This window comes from Sphaerodactylus townsendi, linkage group LG15 (genome assembly GCF_021028975.2).
Source record: "Sphaerodactylus townsendi isolate TG3544 linkage group LG15, MPM_Stown_v2.3, whole genome shotgun sequence".
NCBI lineage: Eukaryota > Metazoa > Chordata > Lepidosauria > Squamata > Sphaerodactylidae > Sphaerodactylus > Sphaerodactylus townsendi.
This window is the reverse complement of record NC_059439.1, coordinates 19,143,187-19,168,786: the sequence shown is the minus strand read 5'-3', so window position 1 is coordinate 19,168,786 and position 25,600 is coordinate 19,143,187. Positions and strand designations below refer to the sequence as shown.

General features: G+C 61.5%; 1 protein-coding gene across 1 annotated transcript; it reads right to left on the bottom strand.

The window, feature by feature from the left end:
• Nucleotides 1–8,419: 8,419 nt before the first annotated feature.
• SPIB (Spi-B transcription factor) lies at nt 8,420–25,128 on the bottom strand. Its single transcript, XM_048516457.1, has 6 exons — nt 24,983–25,128; nt 20,155–20,182; nt 19,422–19,509; nt 11,075–11,277; nt 9,442–9,612; nt 8,420–8,485 (listed from the first exon to the last, which is right to left on the bottom strand). The coding sequence occupies exons 1-6, from the start codon at nt 25,096–25,098 to the stop codon at nt 8,420–8,422; spliced, it is 672 nt and encodes a 223-aa protein (XP_048372414.1). The 5' UTR covers nt 25,099–25,128.
• Nucleotides 25,129–25,600: the final 472 nt, after the last annotated feature.

The following is a 25,600-nucleotide window of genomic DNA, read 5'->3' as shown; positions in this document are numbered from 1 at the left end:
CCCCCCCCCACCCCCCCCCCCCCCCACCCCCCCCCCCCCCCACCCCCCCCCCCCCCCACCCCCCCCCCCCCCCACCCCCCCCCCCCCCCACCCCCCCCCCCCCCCACCCCCCCCCCCCCCCACCCCCCCCCCCCCCCACCCCCCCCCCCCCCCACCCCCCCCCCCCCCCACCCCCCCCCCCCCCCACCCCCCCCCCCCCCCACCCCCCCCCCCCCCCACCCCCCCCCCCCCCCACCCCCCCCCCCCCCCACCCCCCCCCCCCCCCACCCCCCCCCCCCCCCACCCCCCCCCCCCCCCACCCCCCCCCCCCCCCACCCCCCCCCCCCCCCACCCCCCCCCCCCCCCACCCCCCCCCCCCCCCACCCCCCCCCCCCCCCACCCCCCCCCCCCCCCACCCCCCCCCCCCCCCACCCCCCCCCCCCCCCACCCCCCCCCCCCCCCACCCCCCCCCCCCCCCACCCCCCCCCCCCCCCACCCCCCCCCCCCCCCACCCCCCCCCCCCCCCACCCCCCCCCCCCCCCACCCCCCCCCCCCCCCACCCCCCCCCCCCCCCACCCCCCCCCCCCCCCACCCCCCCCCCCCCCCACCCCCCCCCCCCCCCACCCCCCCCCCCCCCCACCCCCCCCCCCCCCCACCCCCCCCCCCCCCCACCCCCCCCCCCCCCCACCCCCCCCCCCCCCCACCCCCCCCCCCCCCCACCCCCCCCCCCCCCCACCCCCCCCCCCCCCCACCCCCCCCCCCCCCCACCCCCCCCCCCCCCCACCCCCCCCCCCCCCCACCCCCCCCCCCCCCCACCCCCCCCCCCCCCCACCCCCCCCCCCCCCCACCCCCCCCCCCCCCCACCCCCCCCCCCCCCCACCCCCCCCCCCCCCCACCCCCCCCCCCCCCCACCCCCCCCCCCCCCCACCCCCCCCCCCCCCCACCCCCCCCCCCCCCCACCCCCCCCCCCCCCCACCCCCCCCCCCCCCCACCCCCCCCCCCCCCCACCCCCCCCCCCCCCCACCCCCCCCCCCCCCCACCCCCCCCCCCCCCCACCCCCCCCCCCCCCCACCCCCCCCCCCCCCCACCCCCCCCCCCCCCCACCCCCCCCCCCCCCCACCCCCCCCCCCCCCCACCCCCCCCCCCCCCCACCCCCCCCCCCCCCCACCCCCCCCCCCCCCCACCCCCCCCCCCCCCCACCCCCCCCCCCCCCCACCCCCCCCCCCCCCCACCCCCCCCCCCCCCCACCCCCCCCCCCCCCCACCCCCCCCCCCCCCCACCCCCCCCCCCCCCCACCCCCCCCCCCCCCCACCCCCCCCCCCCCCCACCCCCCCCCCCCCCCACCCCCCCCCCCCCCCACCCCCCCCCCCCCCCACCCCCCCCCCCCCCCACCCCCCCCCCCCCCCACCCCCCCCCCCCCCCACCCCCCCCCCCCCCCACCCCCCCCCCCCCCCACCCCCCCCCCCCCCCACCCCCCCCCCCCCCCACCCCCCCCCCCCCCCACCCCCCCCCCCCCCCACCCCCCCCCCCCCCCACCCCCCCCCCCCCCCACCCCCCCCCCCCCCCACCCCCCCCCCCCCCCACCCCCCCCCCCCCCCACCCCCCCCCCCCCCCACCCCCCCCCCCCCCCACCCCCCCCCCCCCCCACCCCCCCCCCCCCCCACCCCCCCCCCCCCCCACCCCCCCCCCCCCCCACCCCCCCCCCCCCCCACCCCCCCCCCCCCCCACCCCCCCCCCCCCCCACCCCCCCCCCCCCCCACCCCCCCCCCCCCCCACCCCCCCCCCCCCCCACCCCCCCCCCCCCCCACCCCCCCCCCCCCCCACCCCCCCCCCCCCCCACCCCCCCCCCCCCCCACCCCCCCCCCCCCCCACCCCCCCCCCCCCCCACCCCCCCCCCCCCCCACCCCCCCCCCCCCCCACCCCCCCCCCCCCCCACCCCCCCCCCCCCCCACCCCCCCCCCCCCCCACCCCCCCCCCCCCCCACCCCCCCCCCCCCCCACCCCCCCCCCCCCCCACCCCCCCCCCCCCCCACCCCCCCCCCCCCCCACCCCCCCCCCCCCCCACCCCCCCCCCCCCCCACCCCCCCCCCCCCCCACCCCCCCCCCCCCCCACCCCCCCCCCCCCCCACCCCCCCCCCCCCCCACCCCCCCCCCCCCCCACCCCCCCCCCCCCCCACCCCCCCCCCCCCCCACCCCCCCCCCCCCCCACCCCCCCCCCCCCCCACCCCCCCCCCCCCCCACCCCCCCCCCCCCCCACCCCCCCCCCCCCCCACCCCCCCCCCCCCCCACCCCCCCCCCCCCCCACCCCCCCCCCCCCCCACCCCCCCCCCCCCCCACCCCCCCCCCCCCCCACCCCCCCCCCCCCCCACCCCCCCCCCCCCCCACCCCCCCCCCCCCCCACCCCCCCCCCCCCCCACCCCCCCCCCCCCCCACCCCCCCCCCCCCCCACCCCCCCCCCCCCCCACCCCCCCCCCCCCCCACCCCCCCCCCCCCCCACCCCCCCCCCCCCCCACCCCCCCCCCCCCCCACCCCCCCCCCCCCCCACCCCCCCCCCCCCCCACCCCCCCCCCCCCCCACCCCCCCCCCCCCCCACCCCCCCCCCCCCCCACCCCCCCCCCCCCCCACCCCCCCCCCCCCCCACCCCCCCCCCCCCCCACCCCCCCCCCCCCCCACCCCCCCCCCCCCCCACCCCCCCCCCCCCCCACCCCCCCCCCCCCCCACCCCCCCCCCCCCCCACCCCCCCCCCCCCCCACCCCCCCCCCCCCCCACCCCCCCCCCCCCCCACCCCCCCCCCCCCCCACCCCCCCCCCCCCCCACCCCCCCCCCCCCCCACCCCCCCCCCCCCCCACCCCCCCCCCCCCCCACCCCCCCCCCCCCCCACCCCCCCCCCCCCCCACCCCCCCCCCCCCCCACCCCCCCCCCCCCCCACCCCCCCCCCCCCCCACCCCCCCCCCCCCCCACCCCCCCCCCCCCCCACCCCCCCCCCCCCCCACCCCCCCCCCCCCCCACCCCCCCCCCCCCCCACCCCCCCCCCCCCCCACCCCCCCCCCCCCCCACCCCCCCCCCCCCCCACCCCCCCCCCCCCCCACCCCCCCCCCCCCCCACCCCCCCCCCCCCCCACCCCCCCCCCCCCCCACCCCCCCCCCCCCCCACCCCCCCCCCCCCCCACCCCCCCCCCCCCCCACCCCCCCCCCCCCCCACCCCCCCCCCCCCCCACCCCCCCCCCCCCCCACCCCCCCCCCCCCCCACCCCCCCCCCCCCCCACCCCCCCCCCCCCCCACCCCCCCCCCCCCCCACCCCCCCCCCCCCCCACCCCCCCCCCCCCCCACCCCCCCCCCCCCCCACCCCCCCCCCCCCCCACCCCCCCCCCCCCCCACCCCCCCCCCCCCCCACCCCCCCCCCCCCCCACCCCCCCCCCCCCCCACCCCCCCCCCCCCCCACCCCCCCCCCCCCCCACCCCCCCCCCCCCCCACCCCCCCCCCCCCCCACCCCCCCCCCCCCCCACCCCCCCCCCCCCCCACCCCCCCCCCCCCCCACCCCCCCCCCCCCCCACCCCCCCCCCCCCCCACCCCCCCCCCCCCCCACCCCCCCCCCCCCCCACCCCCCCCCCCCCCCACCCCCCCCCCCCCCCACCCCCCCCCCCCCCCACCCCCCCCCCCCCCCACCCCCCCCCCCCCCCACCCCCCCCCCCCCCCACCCCCCCCCCCCCCCACCCCCCCCCCCCCCCACCCCCCCCCCCCCCCACCCCCCCCCCCCCCCACCCCCCCCCCCCCCCACCCCCCCCCCCCCCCACCCCCCCCCCCCCCCACCCCCCCCCCCCCCCACCCCCCCCCCCCCCCACCCCCCCCCCCCCCCACCCCCCCCCCCCCCCACCCCCCCCCCCCCCCACCCCCCCCCCCCCCCACCCCCCCCCCCCCCCACCCCCCCCCCCCCCCACCCCCCCCCCCCCCCACCCCCCCCCCCCCCCACCCCCCCCCCCCCCCACCCCCCCCCCCCCCCACCCCCCCCCCCCCCCACCCCCCCCCCCCCCCACCCCCCCCCCCCCCCACCCCCCCCCCCCCCCACCCCCCCCCCCCCCCACCCCCCCCCCCCCCCACCCCCCCCCCCCCCCACCCCCCCCCCCCCCCACCCCCCCCCCCCCCCACCCCCCCCCCCCCCCACCCCCCCCCCCCCCCACCCCCCCCCCCCCCCACCCCCCCCCCCCCCCACCCCCCCCCCCCCCCACCCCCCCCCCCCCCCACCCCCCCCCCCCCCCACCCCCCCCCCCCCCCACCCCCCCCCCCCCCCACCCCCCCCCCCCCCCACCCCCCCCCCCCCCCACCCCCCCCCCCCCCCACCCCCCCCCCCCCCCACCCCCCCCCCCCCCCACCCCCCCCCCCCCCCACCCCCCCCCCCCCCCACCCCCCCCCCCCCCCACCCCCCCCCCCCCCCACCCCCCCCCCCCCCCACCCCCCCCCCCCCCCACCCCCCCCCCCCCCCACCCCCCCCCCCCCCCACCCCCCCCCCCCCCCACCCCCCCCCCCCCCCACCCCCCCCCCCCCCCACCCCCCCCCCCCCCCACCCCCCCCCCCCCCCACCCCCCCCCCCCCCCACCCCCCCCCCCCCCCACCCCCCCCCCCCCCCACCCCCCCCCCCCCCCACCCCCCCCCCCCCCCACCCCCCCCCCCCCCCACCCCCCCCCCCCCCCACCCCCCCCCCCCCCCACCCCCCCCCCCCCCCACCCCCCCCCCCCCCCACCCCCCCCCCCCCCCACCCCCCCCCCCCCCCACCCCCCCCCCCCCCCACCCCCCCCCCCCCCCACCCCCCCCCCCCCCCACCCCCCCCCCCCCCCACCCCCCCCCCCCCCCACCCCCCCCCCCCCCCACCCCCCCCCCCCCCCACCCCCCCCCCCCCCCACCCCCCCCCCCCCCCACCCCCCCCCCCCCCCACCCCCCCCCCCCCCCACCCCCCCCCCCCCCCACCCCCCCCCCCCCCCACCCCCCCCCCCCCCCACCCCCCCCCCCCCCCACCCCCCCCCCCCCCCACCCCCCCCCCCCCCCACCCCCCCCCCCCCCCACCCCCCCCCCCCCCCACCCCCCCCCCCCCCCACCCCCCCCCCCCCCCACCCCCCCCCCCCCCCACCCCCCCCCCCCCCCACCCCCCCCCCCCCCCACCCCCCCCCCCCCCCACCCCCCCCCCCCCCCACCCCCCCCCCCCCCCACCCCCCCCCCCCCCCACCCCCCCCCCCCCCCACCCCCCCCCCCCCCCACCCCCCCCCCCCCCCACCCCCCCCCCCCCCCACCCCCCCCCCCCCCCACCCCCCCCCCCCCCCACCCCCCCCCCCCCCCACCCCCCCCCCCCCCCACCCCCCCCCCCCCCCACCCCCCCCCCCCCCCACCCCCCCCCCCCCCCACCCCCCCCCCCCCCCACCCCCCCCCCCCCCCACCCCCCCCCCCCCCCACCCCCCCCCCCCCCCACCCCCCCCCCCCCCCACCCCCCCCCCCCCCCACCCCCCCCCCCCCCCACCCCCCCCCCCCCCCACCCCCCCCCCCCCCCACCCCCCCCCCCCCCCACCCCCCCCCCCCCCCACCCCCCCCCCCCCCCACCCCCCCCCCCCCCCACCCCCCCCCCCCCCCACCCCCCCCCCCCCCCACCCCCCCCCCCCCCCACCCCCCCCCCCCCCCACCCCCCCCCCCCCCCACCCCCCCCCCCCCCCACCCCCCCCCCCCCCCACCCCCCCCCCCCCCCACCCCCCCCCCCCCCCACCCCCCCCCCCCCCCACCCCCCCCCCCCCCCACCCCCCCCCCCCCCCACCCCCCCCCCCCCCCACCCCCCCCCCCCCCCACCCCCCCCCCCCCCCACCCCCCCCCCCCCCCACCCCCCCCCCCCCCCACCCCCCCCCCCCCCCACCCCCCCCCCCCCCCACCCCCCCCCCCCCCCACCCCCCCCCCCCCCCACCCCCCCCCCCCCCCACCCCCCCCCCCCCCCACCCCCCCCCCCCCCCACCCCCCCCCCCCCCCACCCCCCCCCCCCCCCACCCCCCCCCCCCCCCACCCCCCCCCCCCCCCACCCCCCCCCCCCCCCACCCCCCCCCCCCCCCACCCCCCCCCCCCCCCACCCCCCCCCCCCCCCACCCCCCCCCCCCCCCACCCCCCCCCCCCCCCACCCCCCCCCCCCCCCACCCCCCCCCCCCCCCACCCCCCCCCCCCCCCACCCCCCCCCCCCCCCACCCCCCCCCCCCCCCACCCCCCCCCCCCCCCACCCCCCCCCCCCCCCACCCCCCCCCCCCCCCACCCCCCCCCCCCCCCACCCCCCCCCCCCCCCACCCCCCCCCCCCCCCACCCCCCCCCCCCCCCACCCCCCCCCCCCCCCACCCCCCCCCCCCCCCACCCCCCCCCCCCCCCACCCCCCCCCCCCCCCACCCCCCCCCCCCCCCACCCCCCCCCCCCCCCACCCCCCCCCCCCCCCACCCCCCCCCCCCCCCACCCCCCCCCCCCCCCACCCCCCCCCCCCCCCACCCCCCCCCCCCCCCACCCCCCCCCCCCCCCACCCCCCCCCCCCCCCACCCCCCCCCCCCCCCACCCCCCCCCCCCCCCACCCCCCCCCCCCCCCACCCCCCCCCCCCCCCACCCCCCCCCCCCCCCACCCCCCCCCCCCCCCACCCCCCCCCCCCCCCACCCCCCCCCCCCCCCACCCCCCCCCCCCCCCACCCCCCCCCCCCCCCACCCCCCCCCCCCCCCACCCCCCCCCCCCCCCACCCCCCCCCCCCCCCACCCCCCCCCCCCCCCACCCCCCCCCCCCCCCACCCCCCCCCCCCCCCACCCCCCCCCCCCCCCACCCCCCCCCCCCCCCACCCCCCCCCCCCCCCACCCCCCCCCCCCCCCACCCCCCCCCCCCCCCACCCCCCCCCCCCCCCACCCCCCCCCCCCCCCACCCCCCCCCCCCCCCACCCCCCCCCCCCCCCACCCCCCCCCCCCCCCACCCCCCCCCCCCCCCACCCCCCCCCCCCCCCACCCCCCCCCCCCCCCACCCCCCCCCCCCCCCACCCCCCCCCCCCCCCACCCCCCCCCCCCCCCACCCCCCCCCCCCCCCACCCCCCCCCCCCCCCACCCCCCCCCCCCCCCACCCCCCCCCCCCCCCACCCCCCCCCCCCCCCACCCCCCCCCCCCCCCACCCCCCCCCCCCCCCACCCCCCCCCCCCCCCACCCCCCCCCCCCCCCACCCCCCCCCCCCCCCACCCCCCCCCCCCCCCACCCCCCCCCCCCCCCACCCCCCCCCCCCCCCACCCCCCCCCCCCCCCACCCCCCCCCCCCCCCACCCCCCCCCCCCCCCACCCCCCCCCCCCCCCACCCCCCCCCCCCCCCACCCCCCCCCCCCCCCACCCCCCCCCCCCCCCACCCCCCCCCCCCCCCACCCCCCCCCCCCCCCACCCCCCCCCCCCCCCACCCCCCCCCCCCCCCACCCCCCCCCCCCCCCACCCCCCCCCCCCCCCACCCCCCCCCCCCCCCACCCCCCCCCCCCCCCACCCCCCCCCCCCCCCACCCCCCCCCCCCCCCACCCCCCCCCCCCCCCACCCCCCCCCCCCCCCACCCCCCCCCCCCCCCACCCCCCCCCCCCCCCACCCCCCCCCCCCCCCACCCCCCCCCCCCCCCACCCCCCCCCCCCCCCACCCCCCCCCCCCCCCACCCCCCCCCCCCCCCACCCCCCCCCCCCCCCACCCCCCCCCCCCCCCACCCCCCCCCCCCCCCACCCCCCCCCCCCCCCACCCCCCCCCCCCCCCACCCCCCCCCCCCCCCACCCCCCCCCCCCCCCACCCCCCCCCCCCCCCACCCCCCCCCCCCCCCACCCCCCCCTCCCCCCACCCCCCCCCCCCCCCACCCCCCCCCCCCCCCACCCCCCCCCCCCCCCACCCCCCCCCCCCCCCACCCCCCCGAGCACCCCCCCCACCCCCCCCCCCCCCCACCCCCCCCCCCCCCCCCCCCCCCCCCCCCCCACCCCCCCCCCCCCCCACACCACCTTACCCCCCCCACCCCCCACCCCCCCCACCCCCCCCCCCCCAACAACCCCCCCCCCCCCCCCCCCCCCCCCCCCCACCCCCCCTATCCCCCCCCCCCCCACCCCCCACCACCCCCCCCCCCACCCCCCCCTCTCCCCCCACCCCCCACCCCCCCCCCCCCACCCCCCCCCCCCCCCACCCACTAATTCTTCCCCCCAGCATTTTCAATGAATGCCCCCTGGTTCTAGTATTGTGAGAAAGAGAGAAAAATTTCTCTCTGTCAACATTTTCTACCCCATGCATAATTTTATAGACTTCAGTCATATCCCCCCTCAGACGTCTCCTCTCCAAACTAAAGAGTCCCAAACGCTGCAGCCTCTCCTCATAAGGAAGGTGCTCCAGTCCCTCAATCATCCTCGTTGCCCTTCTCTGCACTTTTTCTATCTCTTCAAAATCCTTTTTGAGCTTAGAACAAGACCCCATCGAAAGAGTAATCAATCCAGACCTGAGTGGGTGAGGAGACCACTCCCGACTATTGACAGATATGCAAAGAAAGGCTTTATGCTAAAGGTCTTTGTGAGGTCTGCTTTTAGGCTGATCCTGCTTTGCCTATCTGCCTATAGCTGGGGGGACCAGTTCTCACCCCCTCTGAGTGGGCGGATTACTCTTTTGATTGGATCTTGTTCTCAAGACCCCTTCGGACTCCGGAGGGCAGACAGAAGTCGCTTTTTATAAGAAGAAGAAGAAGAGTTTGGATTTATATCCCCCCTTTCTCTCCTGCAGGAGACTCAAAGGGGCTTACAATCTCCTTGCCCTTCCCCCCCTCCCTCACAACAAAAACCCTGTGAGGTAGGTGGGGCTGAGAGAGCTCCGAGAAGCTGTGACTAGCCCAAGCTCACCCAGCTGGCGTGTGTTGCTAATCTGCACAGGCTAGTCTGAATTCCCCAGAAAAGCCTCCACAGCTCAGGTGGCAGAGCTGGGAATCAAACCCGGTTCCTCCAGATTAGATACACGAATAATGCACTGTCAATCCACTTTGCAGTTGTGCGGAACAGCAAAATCCATTTGCAAACAGTTGTGAAAGTGGATTGAAAGTACATTATTCTGTATGTGCGGGCCTATATAGTCTGCCCAAGAGATGCTCCAGGATTTGGAAGGTTGTTGCAAAAAGAATTCACTGTGATACCTCTTAAGCATAAGCATAAGCATTTTATTGTCATTGTGCACGCACAACGAAATTTACAGCAGCATTCCTCGATGCACACAATTTCAGACTCATACCCCATCTTCACTTTCCCCTTCCTTTACCCAAACACATCAACACGAAGCCACGGAGTTCAGCATAGCCACAGCTCTTATGTTGAAAGAAGGAAGGATCCTGGCTTACCACCACCAGATCCGTCTCTGATTTAGATCCTGAGAGAATTCTGGAGATCAGAGGCCAGAAGAACCAATTGGCAGTATTCAGAATTTGAGCCAAATCTGTACGTCCGAGACACATTTGAAATTTAAGAATGGGGGACGGAGGCACCCACCTGGATCAAATCCTGTCAAGAGATTTTCATCCGATTCACTATCAGACAACTCGAGAGGTGGCTCCTCAGAAGATGAGCTGGAAGCAGCCTCAGGAACAGAATAGTGATCATATGGGATGTAGATCTGTGGAGGCAGAAATGATGCCACAAGCTTGAAGGAAGGATTAACTTGACTCAAGTCATTTTCTGTACGTGCGGGCCTATGCAGGCCCTGATTCTCTGGCTTTTTAGGACCAAACGACTCATTACATGAGAGATACGTGACTGGATCGACCAAAATAAAATTCTTGTTGAAATGTGGTTATGGCTAGGTGAGGTCTACCGATTCGATTGAAGAAGAAGAGTTTGGATTTATATCCCCCCTTTCTCTCCTGTAGGAGACTCAAAGGGGCTTACAATCTCCTTGCCCTTCCCCCCTCACAACAAACACCCTGTGAGGTAGGTGGGGCTGAGAGAGCTCCAAGAAGCTGTGACTAGCCCAAGGGTCACCCAGCTGGTGTGTGTGGGAGTGTACAGGCTAATCTGAATTCCCCAGATAAGCCTCCACAGCTCAGGTGGCAGAGCTGGGAATCAAACCCGGCTCCTCCAGATTAGATACACGAGCTCTTAACTTCCTACGCCACTGCTGAAGCAGATGTTCCTGGCCAAAGTTGCCTTCTCAAAAGAATGGGCCACACACACCCTTTACCTCCTCACTTCCACACAGGGAAAAACACCTCAGCCGCTCGAGGGTGTTCAAAACAGACACGAAACCCCTAGTGGCATGTGACGGGGCTGTTCCTGACAATGAGCTGAGAAAGTCACCAAGGGCGGGCTTGGCCGCTTCCAAAGCAAACAGGAGAACAGAGTCAAAGTCACACGGATACTTGATCCAGAATGAATCACCCTGGCCACTGATGACAGGATTATCTAAGTCCCAGCCCACAAAATGACAAACTGAAGTCCGGTCTCCTGGCCTTGAGAGTTTAGCCAGACGACATTATAAGTGTTTAAAACAACAAGGGTTAAAGGAGGAGCTGGGAGGAGCACAAGGCTCTCAGCCCCACCTACAGTGCGGGATACACTAGACCAGGGGTGTCAAACTCTGACCCTCCAGATGTTCAAGCTAGGGGCTGATGGGAATCATAGGCAGTGGTGGCGAACCTTTGGCACTCCAGATGTTATGGACTACAATTCCCATCAGCCCCATGCTGGCAGGGGCTGATGGGAATTGTAGTCCATAACATCTGGAGTGCCAAAGGTTCGCCACCACGGGAGACAGTCAGACTTGGACACACCTGCACTAGAGATAGGCATGTACTGCCCAAGGGTATATGGGGTCAAATGCCCCTTGGGCTGCGGCCATTTAGTCATGTGGGGGTGGAAAATCACTCCCGCCCCCTCATCCTTCCCCCACCCCCTCCCCGGGTCCATACACTGACTTCAAGACCTGGTGCAAAAAAATGTTGTTTGGTCATGGTGGGGGAGAATGGCTGCCCATATAGGGGGGGGGGGGCTCAGTTTTTGCACCGGGCTACATTTTGCCTAGATACGCCTCTGCTAGAGCATCCTGTCATTTCTATTTCCCCATTGGGCATTCCCCTCACCTGAGCATTAAACTCATCCTTGGATCCAACACACATGTTCTCCAAGGGCATCATCTCAGCATGGTTGTAGACTGACTCCAGGGAGGGCGGAGAGTAAGAGCTTTGCACATAGGCGACTTGGACATTCTGGAGCTGGGCCAAGTGCCCCACTTCGAAGTCAGCGTAGCCCGGCTCTTGCAGCTCGAGCCAGTTCACACAGCTGTCTGTAAAAGCAATCGCTAAGTCAGAAAGAGAACCCGAGAATTTAGAACTTTCCAAAAAAAAGCTCACACGTGGAACCATCTCTATTCATTTGGAAGGAAAATAAAAATAATGGGTCAAGCTTGTTCATTCTATATACCCTGTTTTCCCAAATATAAGACATCCCCTAAAAATAAGACATAGTAGAGGTTTTGCTGAAGTGCAAAATATAAGGCATCCCCCGAAAGTAAGACGTAGCAAAGTTTTTGTTTGGAAGCATGCCCGACAAACAGAACACAGGAAAAGAAGACATCCGCTAAAAATAAGACACAGCACATCTTTGGGAGCAAAAATTAATATAAGACACTGTCTTATATTCGGGGAAACACGGTATGCACAGGTTTGTGGCACATGCAGAATCTTGAATCAGGCCAAGAATTCAGCTATCTCTTTTTTAAAAAAACTCAACTTTCTAGTCCTTGTTGGGTTTGTATATAAAATCAGATATAGAACTTCCCCTCTGACTGTTTGCTGATGATCCTGTCTCCAGCCTTCATACCATTTCATCCTCCTTTCCCCCTATCAATGACGTTATTCATAGTATGCTATTTTTGCGGAGGCTCAAGGTAGATGACAAGATTTTTAAAACCCCAATGCAACAGAAAAACAAGACAGGAGTATCAGAAATAATGCAAAAACTGGATTACAGGCTGCGAAATCCTAAACAAATTTACACCCCTCTACACTGACTGAAGTCAATGGGATTAGCAAGGTGTTAACTCTCCCCAGGATTACATTGTTAGAAAACAATGAAGTGAGAACAAGATAAGGTATGTGATAAAGAGTGCCATAAACCACCATTCCCTTTATAAATGGGCCCTCCTGAACAATCCTATTTTACACATTCTCCTTTCCTTCATGGGCCTCAGGCTGGCTGTGGTACTTGTTGGGAAGAAAGATGCTGAAAAAAGGTTGGTCCTTCAACCAATCCTCTTGGCAGGCCACAGCCCTGGAGGCAGAGGTGGGATCCAGCAGGTTCTCACCAGTTCCCGAGAGTGGGTTACTAATTATTTGTGTGTGCCGAGAGGGGGTTACTAATTGGGTCTGCTGTTCCGTTAGAAATTCCATTAGGTCCAAAAATCATAAAGTCCTGTTGTTCCCTATGTGGCTGGTTAGCGAAGGTAGAAAACAGGATAATTCTCCCTGTTGGGCTGTTTTAAAAACATGTTTTAGAAATATGGTAAAGTTCCTTGTTTAAGGAAAGTATCCTTCTTTTGATTTCTAGAACCAAAATTAAGTATTTGAAAGTATTAAGTATTTGACAGGCAGTCAATTAGAGGAGAAGTAGTTGTTTCTGTTGGCAGTAAGAACATAAGAACATAAGAACTAGCCTGCTGGATCAGACCAGAGTCCATCTAGTCCAGCATTCTGCTACTCGCAGTGGCCCACCAGGTGCCTTTGGGAGCTCACATGCAGGATGTGAAAGCAATGGCCTTCTGCTGCTGCTGCTGCTCCTGAGCACCTGGTCTGCTAAGGCATTTGCAATCTGAGATCAAGGAGGATCAAGATTGGTAGCCATAGATTGACTTCTCCTCCATAAATCTGTCCAAGCCCTTTTTAAAGCTATCCAGGTTAGTGGCCATCACCACCTCCTGTGGCAGCATATTCCAAACACCAATCACACGTTGCGTGAAGAAGTGTTTCCTTTTATTAGTCCTAATTCTTCCCCCCAGCATTTTCCAGCGAATTGCCCCTGGTTCTAGTATTGTGAGAAAGAGAGAAAAATTTCTCTCTGTCAGCATGTTCTAGCCCAAGCATGTTTATGAACTTCAATCCTTATCCCCCCTCAGGCGTCTCCTCTCCAAACTAAAAAAGGGTCCCAAGCGCTGCAAGCCTCTCCTCACCAAGGGAAGGTTATCCAGTCCCTCAATCATCCTCGTTGCCCTTCTCTGCACTTTTTCTATCTCTTCAATATCCTTTTTTTTGAGATGTGGCGTGGGGAGACTGAACCACAGTACTCCAAGTGCGGTCCTTTCACTGCTTTATATAGGGGCATGACAATCCTTACAGTTTTATTATCAACTCCTTTCCTAATTATCCCCAGCATAGAGTTTGCCTTTTTTCACAGCTGCCATGCATTGAGTTGACATTCCCATGGAACTATCAACTAAGACGCCTAAATCCCTTTCCTGGTCTGTGACTGATAGCACTGACCCCTGTAAGCTGGTGTATGTGAAGTTTGGATTTTTTGCCCCTATGTGCATCACTTTACATTTTGCTACATTGAACTGCATTTGCCATTTCTTAGCCCACTCACCTAATTTATCAAGGTCCACTTGGAGCTCTTCGCAATCCTTTGTGGTTCTCACCACCCTACACAATTTGGTATCATCTGCAAACTTGGCCACCACACTACCCACCCCTACTTCCAGGTCATTTATGACTATAGGACTTGCTATAATGAGTTTAAAATTATGGACAGAAAGATACCAGCTGGAAATTAGGAACTTTTTTTTACAGTAAGAGTTTTTTACAGTAACAGAGAAATTATTAATGCCCTGCCCCCGGAATGCCCTGCCACGCCCCCGTTGTGCCCCGCCCAGCCCCATTGGCACTACGCCACTGTTTGAATCCCACCACCATGGGAACCTGTTACTAAAATTTTTGGATCCCACTACTGCCTGGAGGGACATTCTTCCTCAATGCTGGTCGGAGTCACACCTCACTGGCTCTGAGAGATAGAGTGGTGTAGTGGTTAAGAGCAGGTGGACTCTTATCTGAGAACCGGGTTCCCCATGAAGCCTGCTGGGTGCCCTTGGGCCCGTCACAGTTCTCTCTGAACTCTCTCAGCCCCACCTACCTCAGAAAAGGTCTGTTGTGGGGAGAGTAAGGAAGAGGAGTTTTTGTAAACTCGTGTGTGTTTCCTGACAGGAGAGAAAAGTGGGATATAAATCCAAACTCTTCTTCTTCCTGGTAAATTGGGAGGGCTTTCAAAGTGACAAAAACTGCTCATTCTTGGAATCCGGTTTTTGAATGGTTTGTGGCATTTCAATTACTTTTTAAAAATGTTCCTGTTTTCTAATTTTGTAATCCGCCTTGATGTTCGGCAAAAAGGCAGACTGTAAAGAAAGTGAGTAAGTAAACTGCCAGTGGTCCCCAGCTTATGCCCGCTGCTTAGGCCAAGAAATGACTCGCCATTCAACTTGACACACGATCTGCGGCATGAACTGCCTGTCAGCATGAGCAGACAGTTGTGTAGGCTCAACTGTCTGTTCATGCTGACAGGCAGTTCATGCCTGTCCTTTGACAACCCTGGTGTCCTAGCTTTGACGTAAACTTGGCTCTCTCAGGTAGTGGAAGGGGGTGTTCCTTGCATGGCACAAAGGCCTTTCTGTGTGCTGCCAGTAACTGTGAGTCCCAAGCTGTGCAAATCGGCTACCGTCACTTTGCATAGGGCGCAGCGTCAAAACGCCAAGAGCCTGCAATGACGCCTCTTTCCATAAGAGGGGGCTTCTTTCAACGTGAAGGGGTGATAATAAGCCTTGTTAAATGTTCTCCTTTGTAAAAAAAATATGAAAAAGGTCTTCTAAGGGTCGTGGGGTTTTTTTAGTGAGTTTTCTACAATGTGTAAACATTTTCCGCTTTAAAAAGCGTGTATATGCGTGTGCAAATTTCCACCCCCAGGAAGAACACACAGGGACGATCGCTCACAACAGTAGTAAGCCTCTCTCAGAATTTTGACGATGCCAGAGATGATCCTGAAAAAAACCCCAAAATTTTCTGATCGCCTTTGGATCATTGGCGTTTTAATTATTATTTTTTAACGCTCTTGCTATCCCTAAACACCATTCTTACATTAAAGAAAAAAGAGAGGCAAGAGAGACCAGGTAGCTCTTAAATGACAAAAGCACTGCTTTGCAAAATCAATTCATCATCTCGACCAAACTGCCAGATTCTCCTGCTACTTCCAGAAGACCCCGAGGCTCAGATTTTGTCAACTACCAAGGTGCTGATCAAACAGGGATGGAGCTAACTAAATGTCTTTTCCAGGTCTTTTTGGGTTGGACTTGAGACAAAGAATTCTGCTGCTTACCAGATCATTGCCTCAAGCCCTGCTCTCTCTTCCCCTGCACATGGGGACAACAGAGATGTCAACTAGAGATAGTGGCCCACCTTTGTCTTGAGAATGTACTCCAGCCTCCACTTTCTATGCGGATTTATACCCTGCCCTGCTGTGTCCCAAAACTCTCACTCCAGGAGTTTGTGGGCCCTCAGGACTATGCTAACGTATCTTCTCATCTCCCTCTTTAAAGGAGGAGGAGGAGAGGAGGAGGAGAAGTTTGGATTTATATCCCACCTTTCTCTCCTGTAAGGAGACTCAAGGTGACTTACAAGCTCCTTTCCCTTCCTCTCCCCACAACAGACACCTTGTGAGATAGGTGAGGCTGAGAGAGTTCTGAATGAACTGTGACTAGCCCAGGGTCACCCAGCTGGAATGTAGGAGTGCGGAAACACACCTGTTTCACCAGATAAGCCTCTGCCACTCAGGTGGAGGAGTGGGGAATCAAACCCGGTTCTCCAGACTAGAATCTGCCTGCTCTTAACCACTACACCACGCTGGCTCTTTAACCGATTCTTGGCCACTCTCAACCATCTGCACCACCTGAAGCATGCTCAGCCCTTACCAGGTGATTTTTGCAGGGGTTTTCCCCCCTTTTGCTTATTTACAAAGTTGTATTTTCCTGTCCACCTGGGGAGTTCCCTGGGCTCACTGCTCTTGTAACTACTTCAGAGGAGAGCTTTTTTACTCCGAGACACCGTGATCTTGATAATCTTTCATTCGGCATGATAGGATACCTATTGCTGTATTATTTTGCTTTTAACTCGCTAAACAGATCTATTTTTATTGCAATTTTATATTAGATTGTATTTTTACATTGATGTGTAGGGGTATTTACTGCCATTTGCTCTGGCTATTTCTTTAAAAAAAATCTGAAGTGATTTGAATCCCTCGAAGTCAACCGTCAAGTTATGTGGACTATTTCCTTGCTACTGAACTATACTTGAGACTGCAGAATGTGTCTGTGTAAATCTTGATCTATCTATGCCTATTAAAGGTTAATGAAGATAAAGAAAGAAGATAATCTTGCATGCCGTCTGGGTTGATACAAAGAAGATCCTGCTGTAAGGATCAACTAGAACAAGGCAGACAATTTCCACTCTGGACGCCACGAGGGATCTAGGCTATAGGAAACTGGAGCCCGCTCCCTGCCCTCCGCCACAGCCTTGCTTCCTATTTCTAGGTTTTGGTACATAAAGCCAAAAGGCACCAGGAACACTGCTGGGAGCGGGAGATCCTTATAAACACATGAAGCTGCCTAAAACTGAATCAATACTGTTCTTTCAAACTGGGAGTAGCTCTAAGGGTCTCCTTTCCCTTCCTCTCCCCACAACAGACACCTTGTGAGGTAGGTGGGGCTGAGAGAGTTCAGAGAGAACTATGACTAGCCCAAGGTCACCAAGCAGCTTCAAGTGGAGAAGCAGGGAAACAAATCCCGTTCGGCAGATAAGAGTCCGCGCTCATGAGGAGATCTGCTACTTTTGAGGTCTGCTGCCACTGTATATGGAGGCTCCCTTCAGTCACCACAACTAGCAGACATTGATAAACCTCTCTGTAAAAGGAGGTGCGTTCAAGCCCCCCAGTGACCCAAAAATGCAGCACTGCTTCCCAAATAAAGGAGCACAGCACGCCTGCGACGGACATTCGCCAAGCATCGAATAAGAAAGCCTGTCCCAGAAACGAGGCGGCAAACCGAGTGCATGTCTAAATCCAGATTGCATAAGCAAACAGGGAGATTAGGGGAAGAGCGGCTTTCCTGCTCTCGTCTGCTGCTAAACAGGAAGATGTGCCTGCAAGACTCTTCTCTGACCATCTGATGACACAGCAGAAACTTCCTCTGCGAACCCAGAAGGAGCTCTGATAGCCGCTGAAGGGCTAACAGTTTCACTGCGGCATCAACTCCACTCTGCAAAGACGCATGCCAAAAGAAATCCGTTACAGTGCTGTAAGCAGTGGTGGGATCCAAAAATTTTAGTATCAGGTTCCCATGGTGGTGGGATTCAAACAGTGGCGTAGTGCCAATGGGGCTGGGCGGGGCACGGCGGGGGCGTGGCCGGGCATTCCAGGGGCGGGGCGTTAATAATTTCTCTGTTACTGTAAAAAACTCTCACTGTAAAAAAAAAAGTTCCTAATTTCCAGCTGGTATCTTTCTGTCCATAATTTAAACTCATTATAGCAAGTCCTATCGTCTACTGCCAACAAAAACAATTACTTCTCCTCTAATTGACTGCCTGTCAAATACTTAATACTTTCAAATACTTAATTTTGTTTCTAGAAATCAGAAGAAGGATACTTTCCTTAAACAAGGAACTTTACAATATTTCTAAAGCATGTTTTTAAAACAGCCCAACAGGGAGAATTATCCCGTTTTCTGCCTTCGCTAACCAGCCTCATAGGAAACAACAGGACTTTATGATTTTTGGACCTAATGGAATTTCTAACAGAAAAGCAGACCCAATTAGTAACCCCCTCTCGGCACACACAAATAATTAGTAACCCACTCTCGGGAACTGGTGAGAACCTGCTGGATCCCACCTCTGGCTGTAAGACTCCTTGGCCTTTTGCCTAATACAGTGGTTCCCAACATGGGGTACACATACGCCAAGGGGTACACACCAGAACATTTGAGGGTACGTGAAAAAATTTACATAATGGAGGGAAAAGGTACCTCAAGGCCAATAGGGTAAGACAAAATACAAGTTGAAGGGATGTCATGCTGGTGAGGGAGCAAGCTTGTTTTCTGCTGCTCCAGAGACTAGGACCAGGAGTCATGGGTTCAAGGTGAAGGAAAAGAGATTCCACCTAAACATCAGGAAAAACCTCCTGATAGTAAGGGCTATTCGACAGTGGAATGCACTACCTCGGAGTGTGGTGGAGTCTCCTTCTTGGGAGGTTTTTTAAGAGAGGCTGGATGGCCCTCTGACAGGAGTGCTTTGATTGTGTGTTCCTGCATTGCAGGGGGTTGGATTTGATGGCCCTTGGGGTCTCGTCCAACTCTATGATTCCAGGATTCAAAAGTTCTGAAATTAATTCACTGTTGTGGCAAGTGGCGGTGCAGGTTTCGTTTGTTATTTAACTTTGAGGAAAGCCTGCATTCTCTAGCATTGTGAGCTTTGCAAGCACGCCTCTGCGGTGTGCATGCGCCTCTTCACAGGCTCTCACTCTCCTCTGCTTTGTAAACATCCGAGCGCAGGCTGCCTTTGCGCAGCGTTTGGGGCGGTAGTTGTTCAGTGTTTTCCCTATGAACTGCAGTTTTTGACAGGCTTTTAAGTTAAGTTTGAAATCAATTTCTTCAATGCTAATTCTGATACGGGGTGGGGGTACAATTTAGGGAAAAAAGGCTGGGAATCACTGGCCTCGTAGAACAAATGATGGCCGTGCCCCGGGGCTTTGTAGCAAGCGAGGGCCAACCTACAAAAGACATTCCAGATTTATGCTAGGATCTCCCATCTCTTCTCTAAGCAGGAGCAACGGAGAGCCTTGTTTGGATCGTGCTGGCTGAGGGGTTTCCCCCTCCCCCCCCCCCAAGCAAATGAGCAGCAGCACAGCCAAAGGGCCAATTTACACTGGGGGGAAAGACGCAGGACAAGAAAGGTTAACCCTTTTTGTCGCTGCGATCTTGATCCATGTTGCCTCCCCTACACCGATCACAGGTCGCCAACATCTCTTAGAGAGCCAGCGTGGTGTAGCAGTTAACAGCAGGTGCACTCTAATCTGGAGAACTGGGTTTGATTCGCCACTCTGTCACTTGAGCTGTGGAGGCTTATCTGGGGAACCAGATTAGCTTGTGCACTCCAACATATGCCACCTGGGTGACCTTGGGCTAGTCACAGTTCTTCGGAGCTCTCTCAGCCCCACCTACCTCATGGGGTGTTTGTTGTGAGGGGGGAAGGGAAAGGAGATTGTAAGCCCCTTTGGAGCAGAGAAAGGGGGGATATAAATCCAAACTTCTTAGTCTGGCCCTGAAAGAACATTATTTGCTGAAATCTAGGCATGTTATCATTGTTATGCTATCCCAGCGCATATTCCCCCAATACACTTGCTTACCTGGGGAGCTCTCAGGGTCTACAATGCAGGAAGGAAATGAGAGTTCTTGCTTGCAAGAATCCAAATCGTAGATGCTGCCAGTGTGATACTAGAAGGAACAGAGAGCACTATAAGCAACACTTAAAAAATCCTTGCTCCTCTCCCAAAGCTGGAACAAGACGACCTGGCTCGCAAGTTTATCCTGATTGGCAAGATGGACTTCCTCCCTCCAAGAAGATCATCAAGGGTCTGAGCCGCCAAGACAAGGGCCCCTTCCACACATGCAGAATAATGCGTTTTCAATCCACTTTCACAATTGTTTGCAGATGGATTTTGCTATTCCGCACAGTAAAATCCAGCTGCAAGGTGCATTGAAAGTGCATTAATCTGCATGTGCGAAAAGAACCCAGATTTCTCAAACTTGGGCCTGGGAACTTCTGAGGATTCACACCTCCTTGTAAGAACAGACACCTTCACACCAAGCAGTTAACAATAAAAACACTGCACAGTATTTAACTCAGTTCTAAATGGGGTTTTTCACTGTAGTTTTGAAGACAGTGACTTCTATGGGCATGCATGCTTCACTGCACATTTGGAAAGAAGGACTCTGGGCACACGGTAGGCTCAGTGGAGGAGGAGGGCAGACTTGGAGGGGTCTGTGATAAAACTTAAATCAAAATAGGGGTCTCTGGCTTGCTAAAGCTCGTGGATTGCTATTCTGCTCCATTCCCACAGGACTGAGCCACTTCCTTACCATATATCCATACTGGGATCCTTCAAACCTGCAAAGAGAAAAGGTAAATTAGCATGTAGGATATTTTTATAGGCTACATTAAGTCTCTTCCCCATTCCTTAACCCTTTCCACCCTTATGTTCATTACACCTATTGGGAAGAATTCCTGCAACCATAATTAAATAGGAGGTGGGAATGATCAGAACAGGTAACAAGGCTGCAGGCAGAGGGGAAAATAATTGTGGTGTTTTGATTCTTTGGCCCCTTCCGCACATGCAGAATAATGCATGTTCAATCCACTTTCACAATTGTTTGCGAGTGGATTTTGCTATTCCGCACAGTAAAGTCCAGCTGCAAAGCGCATTGAAAGTGGACTGGAAGTGCATCATTCTGCAAGTGCGGAAGGGGCCTTTATTAGGGCCGTCCAGGGATTTTACAAAACAACCCTAAACAGAGTTCCATCCTGCAAAGTCCACTGAAGTCAATGCACTCAGACTCTCTGTAGAGTCTCTGTAGAGTCACACTGTTGAGAATCATACTGTTTTTTTCCATAATACTTTTTATTAATTTCCTTCTTTAAAAAACACATTGAACATAAAACATACATGAAACCATTGAAACACATAAGCCGTCAACAAATATTAACATGTAACAAATGACCCACATTTACAGTTACCCAAACATAATCTATCCTACCCCAACTACCCATAACAATAACACATAATTCAATACATCTAAATCAAATCAGTTACTTCACTATTCTTTGGTAATTTAAATAAATTTCTTTTCTTATCTAGGCCCTTTCAATATCCCATAATCACGATTTTATCCCTTTTATTGTGATGTAACTGCCCAATACTTATTGCTTTGGACTTCCCCTGTTAAGTGACTGAATCCATATTTATTTTTCCCTTAATAAAGGTATACAATTTATTTCATAATACAACTTTTTTGCAGATTAACTTATTGCAATATAATTTTGTAAACCATTTCATATTATATATTCTTCAAGAATGAATGATTGGAGAATCACACTGTTAAAGGACTACAGTTACAGACTGTCTGAACCTCACAACCGGAGCAATCAAAAGTTTGGTGTGGTGCAATGGCCCAAGTGGAAAACTAGGTTCTGGGAGAGCCGGATTCAAATCCCCACTCTGGCCCGGAAATTTGAGATAACGAAAGAAGGGCAAACAATGTTGTATGCCACTTTGGGTCCCCATGGTGGAAAAAAACAGAGTAAAAATGTCAACAATCAATAAATAATAGGCAATTAACTGAAATCTACAAGGAAAGTCCATTTCACATTTTCCTGTTTCCCCATTCTCTCTTACAGTAACACACCAGATCCAAAATAGTCTCAAAATTAAGAAAGGTGTACACAATTCTTTGCATGAAAATTTGCCTCCGTCCATTAAAATGAGGGCCCCCATCACTTGCTTAGCAAAGGCTCGGGTTGATTAAGCCGCTAATAAAACAGATCCAGGTCTGTAGGTTTGTGTACGGGATTTTTGACTTGCATGAAAACCATGAGAGATGGGGGGCTACAATAAATAGGGAAACTATGGGGAAATGGGGGAAGTCAAGGGGAGGGGGGAAGGGAGTTAGGGAGTCAGGGTGGGTGGTAGATATTTTTTTTTAACCTGTAGTAATCTCCTATCTCCTTGTTACAGTTTTGTTGGTTAAATAGTATAGTTGAGGTATAGCAAACAAGAAGAAATTTACCAGGCTTATATGCTTTGGTTTTACTATTTTTACCAATCTGTTTGAGATGGGTGTATTACTCCTTAATGGCACTTAAATTGTGGTATTTTACTTAGGAGCAGCAGTGGTGTAGGAGGTTAAGAGCTCGTGTATCCAATCTGGAGGAACCGGGTTTGATTCCCAGCTCTGCCGCCTGAGCTGTGGAGGCTTATCTGGGGAATTCGGATTAGCCTGTGCACTCCCACACATGCCAGCTGGATGACCTTGGGTTAGTCACAGCTTCTCGGAGCTCTCTCAGCCCCACCCACCTCACAGGGTGTTTGTTGTGAGGGGGGAAGGGCAAGAAGATTGTAAGCCCCTTTGAGTCTCCCGCAGGAGAGAAAGGGGGGATATAAATCCAAACTCCTCCTCCTCCTCTTCTTCTTATATTAGAAAACTTCAATAAAGATCTATTTATAGAAATAAATAGGGAAACTGAGAAAGATTTAATGAGGCAAGCTTTTTATGGTATCTGCTGAAACTAAAGCCTTCATTTCACAGAAGCAAAAAGTTGGGGCTACTATTAGTCCCATTTTATAGACTGGGAACTGAGGCCACATATGGAGGCGTCTGAAACTGGCTCTCCCAGCTTTCACCCCTGGACATAGGGTGCCACAATATTTTTTAAATAAACTCTTTACTGTATCCGTATACAAGTTCATACAAGTTCCCGCTCCCCTATGATACCTGCTCTGGACCCACGTTCTAAATTCTCAATAAGACGAAAACAAGAAAGACCAGCCTCAAGGATGCTTTGGGTAGAGCTAGATCTATGAGGATTCTTGAAATGGGCCACAAGAAAGTAGGATGGAGTGGCTGAGTTGTTACTTTTCACACTGAGGCACACTGAATACATTTCTACACCAATTCAGCCACAGGGGTTGCAACAGTGGGTTGGTGGTGGTGACTGATTTGAGACCTGGATTCTAATCCCACCCCGCTGCAGCCTTCAGTCAGGCACCCATACGCGCCACATTACCCACACACACACACACACACCCATCATCCACAATATAAAGGGGGCTGGGGCGAACCACTCTGGAGGCAAACAAAACCGGGATTGTGTGCAAAGCACTTTGCATGGACTCAAAGTCCTATAGAGGCAAATCAAACACAACAGGATAATAAATGAAAGACCTCTTCCAAATTTCTGGGAATGCAAATAGGGTGGAGGGTACTTGAAAGATTAAAATATGAAATTAGAAGGTGGGGAGCACAGAGGGGAAAATGGAGTGGTGAGTGAGAGGGATGTTATAATAAGGGAGGAATAGCAACCGGATGGATGGATTTATTTAGATATATTAATGTTCCATTTTTCTCCTCAAAGGATACCCTGAGCTGTTTACATCATTTGCCATTTTATCCTCCCAACAACCACCCTGCGAGGTACATTTGGCTGAGAGAACACAACTGGGCCGAGGACATCCAGGCAAGGTTCCCTCTGAGTGTATTTTATTTATTTATTTATTTATTTATTAGATTTAATATACCGCCCTATCCCCGGAGGGCTCAGTAAAGGGCTCAGCATGTAAAGGGCTACCAAGTCACTTCCAACTCATTTCCTAGCTTGACATTTTAAGCACTCCACCACGCTGGCTCTCCATGCCAATGCCTTTCTTCACAACGCCCCTGTAAAGTAGGTCAGATTACAAGAGACGCCCAAGAAGACGCCCAAGATGACCCTGCAAGCTTCAGGACAGAGTTGGGACCTGAAACCGGGTCTCTCCCAACGTTAGCCCAACAGGCCGCTGTGGGTTTTCTGGGCTGCGTGGCCATGGTTTGGTAGTTTTCGCTGCTGGTGTTTCACCCATCGGCTAAATATCAGGAGCTAAAACGACCAGATCACGGCCTCACGGCCTGGAAAACCCACGACAGCCAGTTGATTGCAGAGGTGACAATATATTGGGCCAACGTTCTTAGCGCATTGGATTTCATGTGGTGTGGCGGCTCGCTCGGGGGGGGGGGGGGACTGTTAGACATGGAGGCTGTACACACCCTTCACTTCCCCCCACCCCCCATGCAAGCCAGCATTATGTGCCAACAGTCACAAGCTCTTGAGCTAAGGAAATATTCAAATCTTTTTTCCCCCATCTTTGCAAGTCTCAGTATTTGCATAAAAGAACCAGAGAAGGCCAGGGAAAGTGAGAGGGAGAAAGTTAGAGCTGCACTGAGCACCTGACAGCGGAGCAGAAAATTAAATAGGGGGGGGGGGAGGAAAGTGAAGGGGCTTCTACTTCGATTTCCTTTGGCAGAAGTTTTCTTTCACGAAGAGCACCCCAAAAAATGATATCAGGTCTCCCTCCAAAACACATGGTCCCAAAGCAAGAACGCTCCATTTTTCTATCACAGACCTATTCTGATCTATGCAGCAAAATATGTCAGTGACAACCAAATACCAAAGCCTTCCGCCGCCTATTTCTCAGTCAAACGGCACAGAAAGCCCAGCCCACAAGATCCAAAGCAAAAAAAAAAAACCCACAAAGACACAACAAAACACATGAAACAGACCTAGGAAGCCCAATCCACTCATCCCACCGCCTCTGAGTCATGTCAACATTTTTTTCAATATTAGGGTTTTCCAAGGGGTAGCTCGCCTTCCTTTTCAATTAGGACAGATTGCTCTGAATGGTGCTTTAAGAGGTTGCTCAACCAAGATTGGCAGCAGGCGGAGGAGCTGCCAAAGCAATCGCCGAAGCAAGAGCGCATCTCCAACCCGGAAGAGCTCCAGAATTCGAACTCGCGCCTTGCTTTCGCGGAGATCCTCGCATTGAATCGAGGAGATCAGGTCCGCGGCTCCCCCCACCTCCACGAGCCGGAAAGCCCCCAAAAGCCCTGGCTGGCGCCTTCCCAGCCTCTGGAGCCACCCACCCCAGAAACGCCGGCTCCGTTTTGCGAGGAAAGAGCCCAGGAAAGTGACTTTCTAACCCTTCGGTGCCTAAATCGCTGCCCCATTTTGATTTTCGAGCAAACCAACGTCGCGCATTTGGACAAGCGGCCCCACTCTGCACTTTGCACGTGCTCAGAGGCCGCGCTTTCGGGTAGCAAACAAAGGAAAGGAAAACTCGGTCCCGGGGCACTGCTCCGAGGCAGACTTCTGTGCACTCACTGTGGGTAGTCGACGTCCAGCATCCTGGGGCGGGTCAAGGGGCCAAGGGCGGTGTAAGCAAGGCGGTTTTCGCTTCTGGTGTCAGCTGCGGCCGGGCGGGGGGGATTTATAGCCATTTGCAGGGAGGGAGGGAGGGGAGGTGCAGTGATCTCAGACCGAAATTCCCCCGGTGAGGAGGCGGGGCTGGCAGGCTGGCATTGCGCAAGGAGGGTTGCACACACACAGTGCCAGGAAGGAGGGTGGGGTGGGGTGTGATGGGCGGGGGGGGGGGGGAGGCTAAAGAAACAGGCAGGGCCCTCCCATCCAGGAAAAGGATGCATCAGACCCGGTGGTGGGGGGTGGGAATGCGTAGGGTGAAGGTTTTCAGCTCCCCCTGCCCAGGGAAAGTGGGCTGCTTGTGCCCCTCTGCAGCACCGCCTGCTTCCTTAGATGAGGACTGTCCCCCATCCGTGATGTTGCACTTCCTTCCGTGGGGTGGGCACTTGCTTGCTGTTACTTCTGCGTGCCCTCCCAGGCTCACGTGCGTGACTTCCTTCAGCCCCGCATCCCCACAACAACCTTGTGAGGTAGGCCAAGAGGGAGGGAATGGTAGGAGATTATCCCAGCAGGGTAGAAAGC